Source organism: Gymnoscopelus microlampas, assembly GCF_963454915.1.
Source record: "Gymnoscopelus microlampas genome assembly, chromosome: 2".
In the NCBI taxonomy this organism is placed as follows: Eukaryota; Metazoa; Chordata; class Actinopteri; order Myctophiformes; family Myctophidae; genus Gymnoscopelus; species Gymnoscopelus microlampas.
In genome coordinates, this window is record NC_139939.1 from 4,877,388 (window position 1) to 4,893,356 (window position 15,969).

General features: G+C 40.2%; 1 protein-coding gene across 1 annotated transcript; it reads left to right on the top strand.

Annotated features, from left to right (window-relative positions):
- Positions 1-5,293: 5,293 nt before the first annotated feature.
- LOC311034580 (chemerin-like receptor 1) lies at positions 5,294-13,138 on the top strand. Its single transcript, XM_084042462.1, has 4 exons — positions 5,294-5,389; positions 5,773-5,882; positions 10,249-10,681; positions 11,699-13,138. Exons 3-4 carry the CDS (start codon positions 10,252-10,254, stop codon positions 12,280-12,282), a joined length of 1,014 nt encoding a protein of 337 aa, XP_083898588.1. The 5' UTR covers positions 5,294-5,389; positions 5,773-5,882; positions 10,249-10,251; the 3' UTR covers positions 12,283-13,138.
- Positions 13,139-15,969: the final 2,831 nt, after the last annotated feature.

A 15,969-nucleotide genomic window follows, 5' to 3' on the forward strand; every position in this document is an offset into this window, starting at 1 on the left:
GCTGCCACATAATGTACTGTTTCACTGTACATTTAGAAATTTAAAAGCAGGTCTGTCTTGTCAAGTCTGTTTCTAGTGTTGACAGCTAACCTACTGTCACTCCTGTTGGGGAGTGGTTAGGGGTGGGGGAGTGATTAGGGGTGGAGTTGACTACCTATTGTCCCTCCCATTGTCACACCCATTTCTGGGCCGCTGAGGTGTTAAAATGTCTAGGATCTTTGCAGGGCAATTTCTCTGCTTTGGGATTTAAGGTTCAACAACATTCAAATGGTCACATCGTCTTTAAATATTGTCCAATTTCAATGAATGATACATCATATGAAAGCTTATATTCTCTAATTTAATAATGAAAAATGCTCACTTGCGGCATAAACCATTGTACCCAGTCACAAATGATACCATAACATGGTAAATCAGACCAAAACTAAGTAAAGGCGAGGGGGACTCATGTGAGAGCATTTAGAATGTGCACAGGTGTAAAGTAAATGTTCATATCTAATCTTCTAAATGTCACTTTAAGGTCTCTGTCTCAGTAAAGTCACAGATGTTGTCCTACAGATTCGGGCAGGAGAAATGAGCCAATGGTAGAATAGGTTTATACCACACCTTTTTACTCAAGGCGTCAGAACAGGCTCCATAGCTCAGGGGTTAGAGCACTGGTCTTGTAAACCAGTGGTCGTGAGTTCAATTCTCACTGGGGCCTAAAGTGATCATTTATTTCTTAGGGAGGCCATAGCTGGCTGGGCAAAGAGACCTTTACTTCTGAGAATCAGCAGGTCCCTGGTTTGCTCAGGCTATATGATGATAAGTAACTAAAGTGATCTAATAATAATTGTAGTGAGTGGAGTAAAAGTACAATATTTGCCTCTGAGATGTAGTGGAGTAGAAGTATTGAACATTGAAAATACTCCAGTAAAGCAAAAACACCTCAAAAGTGTACTTTAGTACAGTACTTGAGTGAATGTACTTAGTTACTTTACTCCACTGGTTCGGCAGTGTGCTTCATGACATATTGTGCGCAATATGATCGTGTGTGTTCATCTAACTACTTAACATTGGGGGAATAATAAAATATCAACAAAATGTTTCAAAATAAAATAGGGATGGAAATAGGGATGCCAGGGTTAATGTGGTTAAGGGATTAACAATATATTATCCAATAAATTACACATTATTACTTACAATCATTTCAATACTACCTATTAGCAGCTACTTTACATTATTGTCATGTGATTTGTGATGTTAACCATACTGTGCCTTGTCTTCATGTTCCTAGGGCAACAACATCTAGTTGTCTCTGTTATTCATAGTAAACTATTGACCTAAATTCTGTGCTTGAATTATTTGAATGGCAAGGATTGCGGGAGAGGCCCGCTTTGTACAAAATGCCGCCTCCAACTCTGAATCACACATTCAGGGGCCTCTACACCTTTCCCAAACAGTCGGTCAGGACGCATCTTTCGGTCGCGGACACATTTTTATGGGTTGCATTTCTACTCTAAATATCTCCTTTTTTTCATGTTGTCAATGAGACAATCAAGCCGACGCCCAGCGCTCTCATTCATGACTTTGAGACTCCAACTACATGGAATGTAGACACAGCAGTGACAGCACAATACTATAATAATAATACCAACGGCCACCGGCCGTAACATAGGAACCAACTTTAATAAATATAAAGAAATAAAATAAATTATACCGGTTACGATACTTAACCCTCTCCACTATCGCACTACCCACGGTACATTTTCCATCAAATACAGAAGGCACTAAACTCTGGGACAAGTATTCCAACACACACCTTTCCATACCCCTCTTCCCCCAGCACTGTGAGAAGCTCGAAGAAGTGTCTCTGTTCACATGTCACAGCTCCACCACCTCCATCTGAGCACTGCAAGAGCAGGATGAGATGATAAGAGAATACCATAATAACAAACCAAATGATACCGTAACATGGTAAATCAGACCAAAACTAAGTAAAGGCGAGGGGGACTCATGTGAGAGCATTTAGAATGTGCACAGGTGTAAAGTAAATGTTCATATCTAATCTTCTAAATGTCCCTTACTTTAAGGTCTCTGTCTCAGTAAAGTCCCAGATGTTGTCCTACAGATTCGGGCAGGAGAAATGAGCCAATGGTAGAATAGGTTTAGATTACACCTTTTTAATTAAGCTGTCAGAACAGGCTCCATAGCTCAGGGGTTAGAGCACTGGTCTTGTAAACCAGGGGTCGTGAGTTCAATTCTCACTGGGGCCTAATGTGATCATTTATTTCTTAGGGAGGCCATAGCTGGCTGGGCAAAGAGACCTTTTGAGAATCAGCAGGTCCCTGGTTTGCTCAGGCTATATGATGATAAGTAACTAAAGTTATCTAATAATAATTGTAGTGAGTGGATTAAAATACAATATTTGACTCTGAGATGTAGTGGAGTAGAAGTATTGAACATTAAAAATACTCCAGTAAAGCAAAAACACCTCAAAAGTGTACTTTAGTACAGTACTTGAGTGAATGTACTTTAGTTACTGTACCCCACTGGTTCTGCAGTGTGCTTCATGCCATATTGTGCGCAATATGATCGTGTGTGTTCATCTAACTACTTAAAGGGGAAGACCACTTTGGTAGAGGTTTGGGTTGTGTAGTTACATTGCCATGATGTAACTCCAAAGGTGGGCAAGAAATAAAAAATAATTGCTCCATTGATTAGAAATTGATAATTCAAAATAAGCTCCTCATTGACTTACATTGTACGGTAAAACAGCTCTCAAAGTCACTATTTTAGCACATAAACAAACACAAACAAAGTTGATTTAGACAATATAGAACATCACCAAACCCAGTACTGTTTTTTTTTTAAATAAAACTTCCTGTTCCTGTTGATTTTGCCATTTTTAATAAGTAGGAAACCTGGACTGGATCCGCGGATCCGGATCCAGATCTTCAAATAGTAAAATCAACAGGATGTTGACATTTTTATTAAAAAAACAAACAGTACTGGGTTTGGTGATGCTCTATATTGTCTGAATCAGCTTTGTTTGGGTTCATTTATGTGGTATAAGAGTGACTTTGAGAGCTGTTTTACTGTACAATGTAAGTCAATGAGGAGCATATTTTGAATTATCAATTTCTAATCAATGGAGCAATTATTTTTTATTTCTTGCCCACCTTTGGAGTTACATCATGGCAATGTAACTACACAACCCAAACATCTACCAAAGTGGTCTTACCCTTTAACATTGGGGGAATAAAAAATATCAACAAAATGTTTCAAAATAAAATAGGGATGGAAGTAGGGATGCCAGGGTTAATGTGGTTAAGGGATTAACAATATATTATCCAATAAATTACACATTATTACTTACAATCATTTCAATACTACCTATTAGCAGCTACTTTACATTATTGTCATGTGATTTGTGATGTTAACCATACTGTGCCTTGTCTTCATGTTCCTAGGGCAACAACATCTAGTTGTCTCTGTTATTCATAGTAAACTATTGACCTAAATTCTGTGCTTGCATTATTTGAATGGCAAGGATTGCGGGAGAGGCCCGCTTTGTACAAAATGCCGCCTCCAACTCTGAATCACACATTCAGGGGCCTCTACACCTTTCCCAAACAGTCGGTCGGAACCCATCTTTCGGTCGCGGACACATTTTTATGGGTCGCAAGTAGCCTACTGTAAATATCTCCTTTTTTTCATGTACTATAAAAAAAAACACAACTTTTAATCCGTTAAAACACATTTTCAAAAGTATTTCATAGAAATATTATTCTGGAATAATTTCCAGAAAAAAGTGTAGCTTTTATATCTGCTATACCACCGCTCTACACAACACAGAGCCTAAAGCCAATGCACCTGCACACATACATGGCTAGATGGGTCCTGGTGCTCACTTATAGAGCTCTGCATGGTCAAGCACCTGAATATTTAACTGACCTGTTACAACGCTATGTGCCCAGCAGGACCCTAAGGTCAGCTGACCAGGGTCTATTGGTCACTCCTCATACCAGGTGAATTAGGCCACTAAAGCTGACAGAGCCTTTCAGTCTGTGGCTCCCAGACTCTGGAACGCCCTTCCTCAGGTCTTGAGAGCTGCAGCCTATGTGGACATTTGTATTAACTTATTTTAATACAAATGTGTAATGTGTGTAATGTTTGCTGTTTTTTGTCCTGAGATTACAGTTTGTGTTTTTCCTCATATATATATATATATATATATATATATATATATATATATATATATATATATATATATATATATATATATATATATATATATATTAAAGTAACTAAGTACATTTACTCAAGTACTCAGTACTGGAGTATTTCCAATTGTCTATACTTTTACTTCTACTTTACTTCTACTCCACTACATCTCAGAGGCAAATATTGTAGTTTTACTCCACTACAATAATTTGAAAACTTTAGTTACTAGCTAATTTGCAGATACAAATTATTACATTATAAAACACACATTAACCACTAGTCTATGTTATACCTAGGCTATTTGAAAATAGCCGATCTACAAGCTCACGACGCGTCGCATCGCGACACGTTGTTATTTTCAAACATTTTGGTACTTTAAGTACATTTTGATACCAATACGTTTGTACTTTAAGTCAATTTTGAATTCCGGACTTTTACTTGTAACAGATTACTTTTATATTGCAGTATTGATATTTTTACTTAAGTAAAACATTTGAGTAGTTTTTCCACCACTGATTCTACTGCATTAATCATTCATGATGTTATTGTACCACACAACTCAGCAGTGACTCATTGCCAAGCATTCATGCATTCATTCTATTGGCTGCTCCCAACCTGTATGCCAGGCTCATTGCCAAGCATTCATGCATTCATTCTATTGGCTGCTATTCATATGTGTGTGTGTGTGTGTGTGTGTGTGTGTGTGTGTGTGTGTGTGTGTGTGTGTGTGTGTGTGTGTGTGTGTGTGTGTGTGTGTGTGTGTGTGTGTGTGTGTGTGTGGGTGGCAGGGTGGTGTGTGTGTGTGTGTGTGTGTGTGTGTGTGTGTGTGTGTGTGTGTGTGTGTGTGTGTGTGTGTGTGTGTGTGTGTGTGTGTGTGTGTGTGTGTGTGGGGGGGGAGGAGAGAGAGAGAGAGCGCAATACATCTTAGGATTTAGAACAGTGGTTAATGGTTAGAACAGTGGTTTAGAACAGTGGTTACTGGTTAGAACAGTGGTTTAGAACAGTGGTTAGTGGTTAGAACAGTGGTTCTCAAGCAGATGTACAAGCTCACAGCGTGTCACTTCGTGCCGTGCTGCGCTCTTGCTGGCTCCGGAGCCCCCTGCCTTCCATCAGGCAGGGTTTAGCTTTTCTGAGCAGATTCTCCTGCAATGGAGCCTGAGTGCCATGTCATATGATGTTTACGGTCAGACTCTGCAATCTGTAAACAATCTTTTTTTTTTGTAGTAAACATCATGTAATCATTGTGTGCAGTGAAGTCTCTTAAAGGGATATTTCACAATGTTTTTAATGGATAGGCTTTTTGTTTTTGTCGCATTCCTAAGCCAAAAATATTGAAATATATATATATTTTTTAGGTAATTAAAACATTGAAAAAATACTCTTTTAGGATTCCCTGGCACCACATCTTTTAAAATGGAGGTCTGTGGCAAAATATTTTAATTTGGGTGTCCTTGACATGAAATAACCACTTTGTTCAGTGACAGTGGTTCATGAATGGCTTTTTTATTGGAGGAAATCAAAGCCCCTTCTTCCTGTTTTTCCTTTTTCTTTTTTTTCCCCACCCAGAAGCGTCTTCACAGAAGTACATGAGCTGTCTGGGACTCTGCACATGAGCTGCATTTCTCCACCCCCGACCTTTTCAATTGTCATTTGATCTGCTCTAAAACACAGCTAAGGTAAGAACAACATCATCTAATGCACATTGTTGTTTGTTTTTGCTAATCCAGAGTGTATAAAATAATGCTTTTCTGAGAGTTAAGTAGCCTACAGTTGCAAAAGTGAAAGTAAAATTCAGCTGCCTTGTTTCATGGTTTTAAAGAAAACTGTCTTGCTGCAGCTGTTTGCAATTAATCTGTTTTCTGCCTGACAGCAGTCTGTTTTGTGCAGAGGTGGAAGAAGTACTCAGATGTTTTTACTTAAATGTAAAAGTAGCAGTATCACATTATTATGGTTTTGCTACTTTTCAGTGGTGTAAAGTAACTAAGTACATTTACTCAAATACTGTACTTAAGTTCAATTTTGAGGTATTTTTACTTTACTGGAGTATTTCCACTTGTCTGTACTTTAACAGACAATTGTGCCTGCACACAAACACTACATCTCAGAGGCAAATAGTGTACTTTTACTCCACTACAATTATTGTACAAGCTCACAACGTGTCACATCACAACGTGTTGTGAGCTTATAGATCTGCTATTTTCAAACATTTTAGTACTTTTACTTTTGGTACTCTAAATACATTTCGATACCAATACTTTTGTGCTTTTACTGAAGGCAATTTTGAATTCCTTTGACTTTTACTTGTAACAGAGTTCTACAATGCAGTATTGATACTTTTTTTTGCAGTACGAAATGTGAGTACTTTTTCGACCACTGCTACTCTTACTCTTGTACTCTTTTACTAGTAAAATGCAGTAGAAGAAATTCTCAAAGCTATCATTATAACTAGTGCATTACTACTTAATGTCCAAACGTAATCGGTCCATGTCTGTTGTGAGTGTGTAGTTATTTTGGAAAATTAAACTTTTGACCTAGACCTCTGACATAAGCCAGTAAACCCCCCCAAAAAATCCCATTCGAACTGGGAACCCCAAGCACATGGAATTGGAGAAGTTGAGGCATTACATTTAGTTTGACTCGGTTCCACAGATAAATAATATGGAAAATAGCAAATCTACAAGCTCACAACGCCTCGAGGCGGTGTGAACTTGTAGATCGGCTATTTTTAAAATGTGTTTTGCCTCTGTCTGAGGTAATGTTTGACAATGTGTCATAGTATAGTTTGTTGATTACGTCTCTTTTGGTCTCTTTTTAATTTGTTTGAGGTACTGTAGGCCCATTGAACATTCCTTAAAATTATTTAAATTGTCACTTTAGAAATATGCAGATGCCCCGTTAATACTGTATGTTGGTTTGTTTTGAGTGAGAAAACAATGTTGCACATTAAGCCACTCATCTGGGGGCCCCCCTGCGGGTCCCGACCCACAGGTTGAGAACCACTGACCTAGGCTCCTAAGTTTGCTACCATTGTGTTCCTGTCAGTACAGGTATCACATGTCAGAGCAGATTATGATCATTATCAATCATGTGTTGGCATGCCGGTATTCAAATATTTACAAAAGTACAAAAGTCATCAATCAAACACCTTCCATTAGGCAGAGTATAGACCCCTTAACAGACGACGTCACACTGATAAGAACCAGTATGCGTGCAACCAGTATGCTCTTAATGAAACCCATTCTATCAGGTCTCGCTAGGACGCGCCTCACTAGCCAACACACAAGAGGGGGTTGGGGTGTGCTGAAACCAGCGCACCCCGAAACAACAGGTTGAGAATTGATTGCGTGAAACAATCACCTGTGCGTCCAGTCTCAATGTTAGTAAACAAATAATTGGTCTATTGGCCCGAACAATGCACCCCTCTCTTTCATACGTGTTTGGTTTCGCCCAGCCATGTGTGTATCCAGACGGCTGCTTTCAATTTCAACAGTTTGGCAGACTCAGAGTTAAATTAACTTTGAGGGTTAGAACACCTTCTGTTTTTTTTCACTCTCTGTGGCAACACGGAGGATGTACAGTATACAGGTTTCTTGTTTACAAACATTAGTGGGTGTTTGCACATTCAGGGAGCAAAACCACTTTAAAAGTAACACACACAGCTGAGATTCATAAACTGTTTGATTAGAGTCAGCTAGAGCATGGGGCTTTCAACTGATTGTGAACCAGAGACCACCACCCTGACTAAGAATGTCAGGGTGGTGCCTGTGGACCACTGTTGTGCTTCGGTGGGGAATCTGGGGATATGGACTAAGTGTTTTGGTAACACTTTCTATGCATCCCATGTCTGCATCCCACTGTTTCTCAACCAATGGTCCACGGACTAATATAGTGGTCTATAGTATAATTAGGCCTGCAGGTGGTCCATCGGGAAATGTTTTAAAATGTAAATAGAATAAAATACCTTAGTAAGATGTATTGAAATAATATCTAATAAGTCCATCAAATGTAAGCAAATATTTCAATTAATAGGCGTGGTGTGGGAGACAAAGCTTGCAATTAAATAATGACTGTTAAGGGCCTGATTTAATTTGTTGCACGATACTATGTGCAACAAATTATATCAAGCCCAGGCATTATTTAACTGACATAATGTGAGTGGTCCAGAGCAAAAAAAAAAAAAAGTTGAGAACCACTGATCTATTCCTACCCCACAGCTACCCTTATTCCATTCTCTTACTTTATCCAACCTTCCACTAAACTCATGTTTTGTACCTTATGTATGAGTGAGCAGGCACATGTGATTATATGAGCACTTTTCCTAATAATGGAAATCAGGCAATCCCGTATACACTTCCCCTTCTTGAGATTGTAATTTCTTGACCTCCGGCTTCCCAGTAACTGACAACATTGACGCATCATCATAGGTCACCTGATCATTAGTGCACTGTTCCGTGGAAGAAAATATTCACTTTCACTTTCCTACATTACTACGTGCATGATCAGGGACCACATGCAATACCTTCACGGACCACCAGTGGTCCACGGACAACCTGTTGAAAACCCCTGAGCTAGAGCCATGAGCTGCAGTATTTGGTGATCACATTACCTCAAGTGTCTCAAACTAAAGATATTAAGACCTTTATTGCTAGAAGGATGCATTCCAGATAATGTAAAGAGTGCTGCGTTCATCCCTAGATGTGCAGAAACCTGTTCATTAATTGCAATAGTACAGTACAGTATAACATACTGTACATGGGCATGCGTCTCATTGTACTTTTACTCCACTACATTTATTTGAAAACCTTTAGTTACTACTGTAGTTACTTTGTAGATTTGAATTATTATTTCAAAACATAATTCCGGACTTTTACTTGTAACAGAGTATTTCTACATTGCAGTACTACTACTCATAGGTAGAATTAAACTTTGGTGTGACCGTGCCCTTAGAAGTAATTTGTGGAATCAGCCTCAGGTCTTAATGTTTCAGTCTCAAATATCAATAGTCATTACTGCCGCAGACTGGGAAATTTGCCAAGTTTACATAATTATAGTGGAAAAGGAACCCGCTACAATAAGCTTCCCTCTCTGTACGGAGGAAGTCTATTCCTGGAGAGAAACTACAGTCAGTCTCAGGGCTAAAGAGAGGAAGTGAGAACTCCTGCGGGAGAGTCATTTGGGGTCGCAGGCTAGTTCTTTTTTTCTCTATTCCTTTTCAGATTAATCCTATCCTAAATCGACTGCATCTCAATACTCTACATGTTTTCCTGTCAACCATGCATTCATGTTATTAGAGGCGAACATTTTCAAAGGTTCTATTTCATTTGATGTTGTTGTTGATCTTTTTCAAAAAGCAGATCTACAAGCTCACAACATGTTTTGCCACCCTCTAGTTGTTTTTTCTGCTGAAATAACGCCTCTAAACTCCTAGCCAGTGTGTCTCTATTTCTCTGAATTAATTAAAGGAAGACTGGGTAACTTTAAGCCACTATATATTTATTTTGCATTTTTTCCCTCTATCAGCCACTATATAATTATGATGGTGTGTTTTCCTGCAGAAAGACACTACTTTTTGGTTTTGTTCCACTGTTTATGTTGACATTCCACTGTTTATATTGACATTCATCCCTTGCAGGGACTGAAAAGTATGTGGGGGAAGAGGGGGGGGGGGGGGGGGGGCTTGGCCGGAGCTCTTAATTGATCCCTTTGAACTTCAGGGGTTTTGCACTGAGTTGATTGTTTGGGCCATAAAAGTGTCAAACGTGTTAGTGCTCTCTCTAATCAATGAATGCATCAAAGACAGCAATCACTTTGATACCTGTCATAGAGGCGAGGGGGGGAGTGTGTGTACTCACACAGATCTCTGATCCTGCCTAGTATCCCTTTAAGGTTATGTTCCTATCATGAATTGGTTTGTATTCCTACAAAAAAATGACCTGTGGCAGTGAATTGTGGCTCTACTTTGTGTGAGTCCATACATCTGTAGCACCAACGTAAAATATAATATAATATATAAATATAACATAATATTCTTCCTTTCTCTAGGTCATGGAGAACCATACTACTATACTAGAACCAGATTATGACTATTTGTCTTCGGATCCTGGGGTCCTCAGTGAGATTTTTTGGATCGACGATGCGAAGAAGCAGACGATCGAGGCGCTCCGACTCCTATACGTGTCGGCGTACTCTTTCGCTCTACTCGGGCTGCCGCTCAACCTGGCCGTGATCGTGGCCGTCTTCAGATACAAGGAGCGGCTGCCCCGATGGACGCAGATCCTCGGCCTGGCTTTCGCACATCTCATCCGCTGCCTCTTCCTTCCTCTGTATCTGAACAGTGCTTACAATTACTTCTCCTGGGAGTTTGGAAGCTCCATGTGCAAGCTGGGCTCCTACGTCGCCTTTGTCAACATGTTCACCACCACGCTCATCATAACCTTCTGGAACGTGCGCTGGTGTGTCCCCGAGGAGGTCCCAGGTCAGTGGTGGAAAGTAACTAAGTACATTTACTCAAGTACTGTACTTAAGTGCAATTTTGAGGTACTTTTTCTTTACAGGAGTATTTCCAATTTTCAGTACTTTTACTTCTACTCCACTACTATCTCAGAGGCAATTATTATACTTTTACTCCACTACAGTTATTTGAAAATTTTAGTTACTAGTTACTTTTTAGATTTAGATTATTATTACAAAACATACATGAACCACTTCAGCCCTACAGGTATATACATTTTGCCATTTGAAAATAGCCAATCTACAAGCTCACAATGCGTCGCGATGCAACGTATTGTGAGCTTGTAGATCTGCAATTTTCAAATGTTTTTTAAAGTACTCATTATGCATAATGAGTACTTTCTACTTTTGGTACTTTAAAGAGTTGGTGCCATGGTTTTGCACTTTTTCTGTTTTTCATGTGTCTATGAGGTTGATAGAACTTCATTAAGCCCCCTGGTGGTGTTTTTATGGTGTTTTATGTCTTCTCTGACTACTTTGAGTTTCTTCCTGGAGGCTGAAACCTTGAGGGTCAAACGTGCCAATAGAAAAACAGCCATTTAATGACACAGTAAAAATATACCCTCCCCCTCATTATCATAACACAACAGGTGTGGGCATGAGGAGGAGGAGGGACTAGGACAGGTGGGTGGTGCTAAGGTGGTGGAGGAGGTGCTAAGCTGAGAACCAGGTATACTTAATGAACTGGAGGCGTGTCCACATAAAAACCTAATTTTAACACTTTCTGTACACTTTTTTGAAACAAATCTTCCTCCTAGTTTAATACCTGATGATTATGGTTTTTTTTTGGGGGGGGGGAATCACTGAAAATCACGGCACCCTGTTTTTAAGTACATTTTGATACTAACACCTTTGTACTTTTACTCAAGTCAATTTTGAATTCCGGACTTTTACTTGTAACAGAGCATTTCTACATTGCAGTATTGATACTTCTACTCAAGTAAAACATGTGATTACTTTTTTTCACCACTGTCCCATGCAGGTACAACAAGGTTGAAAATGTGTTTCTGTTCGATCCCTAAGAGGTGGTTCCCCAGCCCCGGCAGCACGGTCCTCGTCAGCTTGTTCCTGGGAGCCGTTTTAGCCGTGCCTTCCTTACTGTCCATGGAGGTGCAGAACAACGAGCGGACGGTGGGAAACGTTTGCACCGAGAATTACGATTTCACCGAAAAGAAAAGCCCGTCCGCGGTGGCTATGAAGAGGATGACGGCGGTGATGGTCTCCCGCTTCCTCTTTGGACATTTGTTTCCCATAATCGTTATCGGGATAAGCCGCTTCCTAAAACGCAGGAGCGAGAAACGCAGGGGAGAGAACGGTGAGCCAGAGTCGCTGGTTCTGTGGCCCGCGACCGTCAGCCACTTCATGTTCTGGGCTCCTTTGTTGTTGCTCTCGCTTCTTCAGGCCACGGGCAGCGACGTCTTTTCGGACGGTTTGCCGGTCTGCACGGTGCTGTCTGTGTTCAACAGCTGTGTCTGTCCGCTCGTCTGTCTCTGGAAGGGAAAGGGGGATATGGAAGGTTACAAGAGTACAAATGGGGACGAGCATGAGATGGGGACCTCTCCTTAGTGTGCGTGTGCGTGTGTGTGTGTGTGTGTGTGTGTGTGTGTCTGTCTGTCTGTCTGTCTGTCTGTCTGTCTGTCTGTGTGTGCGCGTGCATGTGTGCATGTGCGTGTGTGCGTGCGTGTGTGTGTGTGTGCAAGACATTTTAAAGGAGTAGTTCACCCAAAGAATGATTATTTTCTATCAATTACAGGAGACTCAGGAGACTCAAATGCAGGTTAATTGAGTCTCCTACCACCGGTCATCAAATGATTGGCTCAGGAATGCGACACAAACTAAAACATCTCCATGGATTCAAGGCTTCATGGGGTGTGTAATTGATATAAAATGTGTTCTTTTTTTGGGTGAACTTCTTCTTTAAACCATCCTGGTCCTCACAAGAGACATTGACATTTTTCAGGTTGCGGTTGGGAATAGACATTTAGAGGTCAGGTTTAGGGGTTGGGGTTAGAGTTTTCTCAATTTTATACTCAGTCGTGCGGTGATATCAGACACCGAAACATCTTAACATGTCACAGTGAGTGAGTGAGTGAGTGAGTGCATATGTGTTCATTTTATCTTTATGTCTGTGTGGTAGTGATGAGCGGGCCGACCCGTAACCCGCGGGTCCCGCAGCGCGGGTGGTCGAGTCAGGATTTCAGAGGCAATTATGCGGGCTGCGGGTGAGCGGGTCAGCCGCTCTCACACAAAAAAAAAACAAAAAACAACCCTATTTTGAACAACATGCTTGTTTATTTAGCCCATGACAATGTTGTGCTACTGTAGACATTTAACGCAACTTTGGGTACTTAAAAGAGTGCTTTTATTATTATCTTTTTTTCCCCACCGCGGGTCGCGGGGCGGGTTGAGCCATAGATTTATATATGGGTTCGCGGGGCGGGTTGAGGCGGGTTGGGTTCCGTGGTGGGGCGGGTCATGAAAAAACCCGACCCGCACATCACTACTGTGGGCATGATTTTCTATATTTTCTATATTCAAGTATATTCACTTATATCATCAGCCAGTGCAGGCAGCTTTATTACATGATATTGTCAATTATAGCTTAAACTAAAGTTACATTTTTGTTCAGTGTTCAAGGATAGATTAAGAAGCTGTGTGCGATATCACCGTCTAATCCTCGTGTATGATTCATGTAGCCGACACTTGTGTAAACAAAATAAAAACCTCTTGAATCTTTAACATTGTGTTGCATGTCTCTTTTCAAGCGTGATAAATATCATAAAACCCTTATTATTACCAAAGCACAGTGGTGGAAAAAGTACTCAAATGTTTTACTTAAGTCAAAGTATCACTACTCCAATGCAGAAATACTCTGTTACAAGTAAAAGTTTGGAATTCTAAATTTACTTGAGTAAAAGTACAAAAGTATTGGTATCAAAATGTACTTAAAGTACCAAAAGTAAAAGTACAAAAATGTTTGAAAATAGCTGACCTACAAGCTCACAACGCGTCGCGATGCGACGCGTTGTGAGCTTGTAGATCGGCTATTTTCAAATAGCCTAGTTATACAATAAGGCTAAAGTGGTTCATGTATACAGATATATTTTATTAAGATATGTATTACATTACAAAACAAAGTAACTAGTAACCAAAGTTTTCAAATAATTGTAGTGGAGTAAAAGTACAATATTTTCCTCCGAGATGTAGTGGAGTAGAAGTAAAAGTATAGACAATTGGAAATACTCCACTTAAGTAGAAGAACACACAAAAATAGCAAAAGTTTTGAGCTTGTAGATCGGCTACTTTTGCTACTTTTGTGTGACAAAGAATGGTGAAGTACGGTATTCATTTACGGGGAAAAAAAGTTATAGTGGCCCTCTCCATCATCAAAGTTGCACACCCCTGGTTTAAGTGGTTAACAACAACCTGTATTATATAGTATTATATGAGCTGTTTGAACTTGTAACAATGTGTGCCATTGATCAATTCCCAACAGTAAGGAACAAAGTGTGACCCTTATCAGCTCATAACAAGGGACACACCTCTTTTAGTGTCCAAATAAGGAACATCTTTTTGAAGGGACCAGTCGGCAACCCTACAGGAAGGTGAATCCATAGATGACACCTGGTACAAAGCTTTTCTGTCAGGTTGTGAGGAATAGACCATATTCACACGGCGGCCATATTGGAATTTAACCCGGGGTGGCTACTTTCATTGACTTCATAGAAACATGGCCGCCATGTGAATATGGTCTATACAAGGCTGCAAAGAGGGATCGAGGCAGCAAAGGGAAAGAATAAGAATTAAGAATCAAGGTTTTATTTGTCACTAATCATACAGGTACAAGAAGTGAAATGCAATTGTGTGCGGTCCACAAAGTACTGTGCTACATCGACAATAGAGCACCGAAGTCCTGACGCCACTGACAGTAGAGGGCGCTTTTCCGCAGGTTCGTAGCTTTACTTTTTACTCATATGGATATGAAGCATCGACTAAAGGTGTAAATGTACACACTTACCCAAAGAGTAACACAATATGAACACTAGAAACGAGTCAAACAACCCAAAGACTACATTTCCCATGAACGCGGCTGCTGTAGGGACAGTGATATCAGACCCGGAAGTAGTAGTTCTTAAGACTTTTAAGGCAGAATTCATTCCATTTCCGCCAGAAACAGGCTGTATCAAATATGAATGACTATCATAAACGATGCAGATCCACCCCCCTGACAGAAACGCCGGGGTGGTGTGTTTATGTTTGGAACACAGTTCTTATATGAAGTGATCTAAGATTCCCAAATGGGGATTTCAGCACAAAATAAAGCCACGAACCCGTGAAACAGCGCCCTCTAGTGGCAGTGACGTCAGACTTCGGTGCTCTGTTGCAATAGGCTCTATGCACAGCAGCCATATTATCACTTCCTTCACAGGTGTTACCAATGATACTAATGAAGGCTCTGTTCCATTTAGTCTAGCACAGTGGTTTCCACAACCCCCATAACTCTGAGAGTGTACAAATGAGTTACACACCTGTAAGGGGCCATTTGGAAGCCCATGAGGGTCCCTGGACCCCAACTGTAGACCCACTGGTGTAACAGAGTGTTTCCAGTGAGCCAACATGCACAATATCAGCACCCTGACTCTGTTTGACCAGAATGGAACAGAGCCTTCATTAGTATAATTGGTAACACCTGTGAATGGCTTCATAATATTGCTGCTGTGAATAGAGCCTATAGTAATAATAAGAATAAAATAAGGTTCAAGATAAGACTTTAATGATATATATATATATATGTGAAGCCTTCAATGGTATCCACATCAGCATAACATAATAAGGGCAGGGGAGACGCTGTAGTATGATCAAGTAGGGCATTAAATTATGAAAATCATGGAGATAAGAGGTTTCTGCCTTACAACAACAATACAAAAGTGCAATAACTGTACCTAGTGTTTATACTAAAGCAGCAGTACTCACAATAGTAGTCACAACATGACACAAATGTGCAAGCTAGTGCAAGTCTGACGTTTTTAGTAGCCTGAGGAAAGAGAAACCACAAATATACACAGTCCTCATCATGAAAGAGGATTTGTGGAGGTTAAAATGGGGGATTAACACTGAGAAGTATCAGCATGCAGGCCTTTAGCAGTGGTGGAAAAAGTACTCGCATTCTTTACTTAAGCAAAAGTATAATTACTGCAATATAGAAATACTCTGTTACAAGTAAAAGTCCAGAATTCAAAATGTACTTGAGTA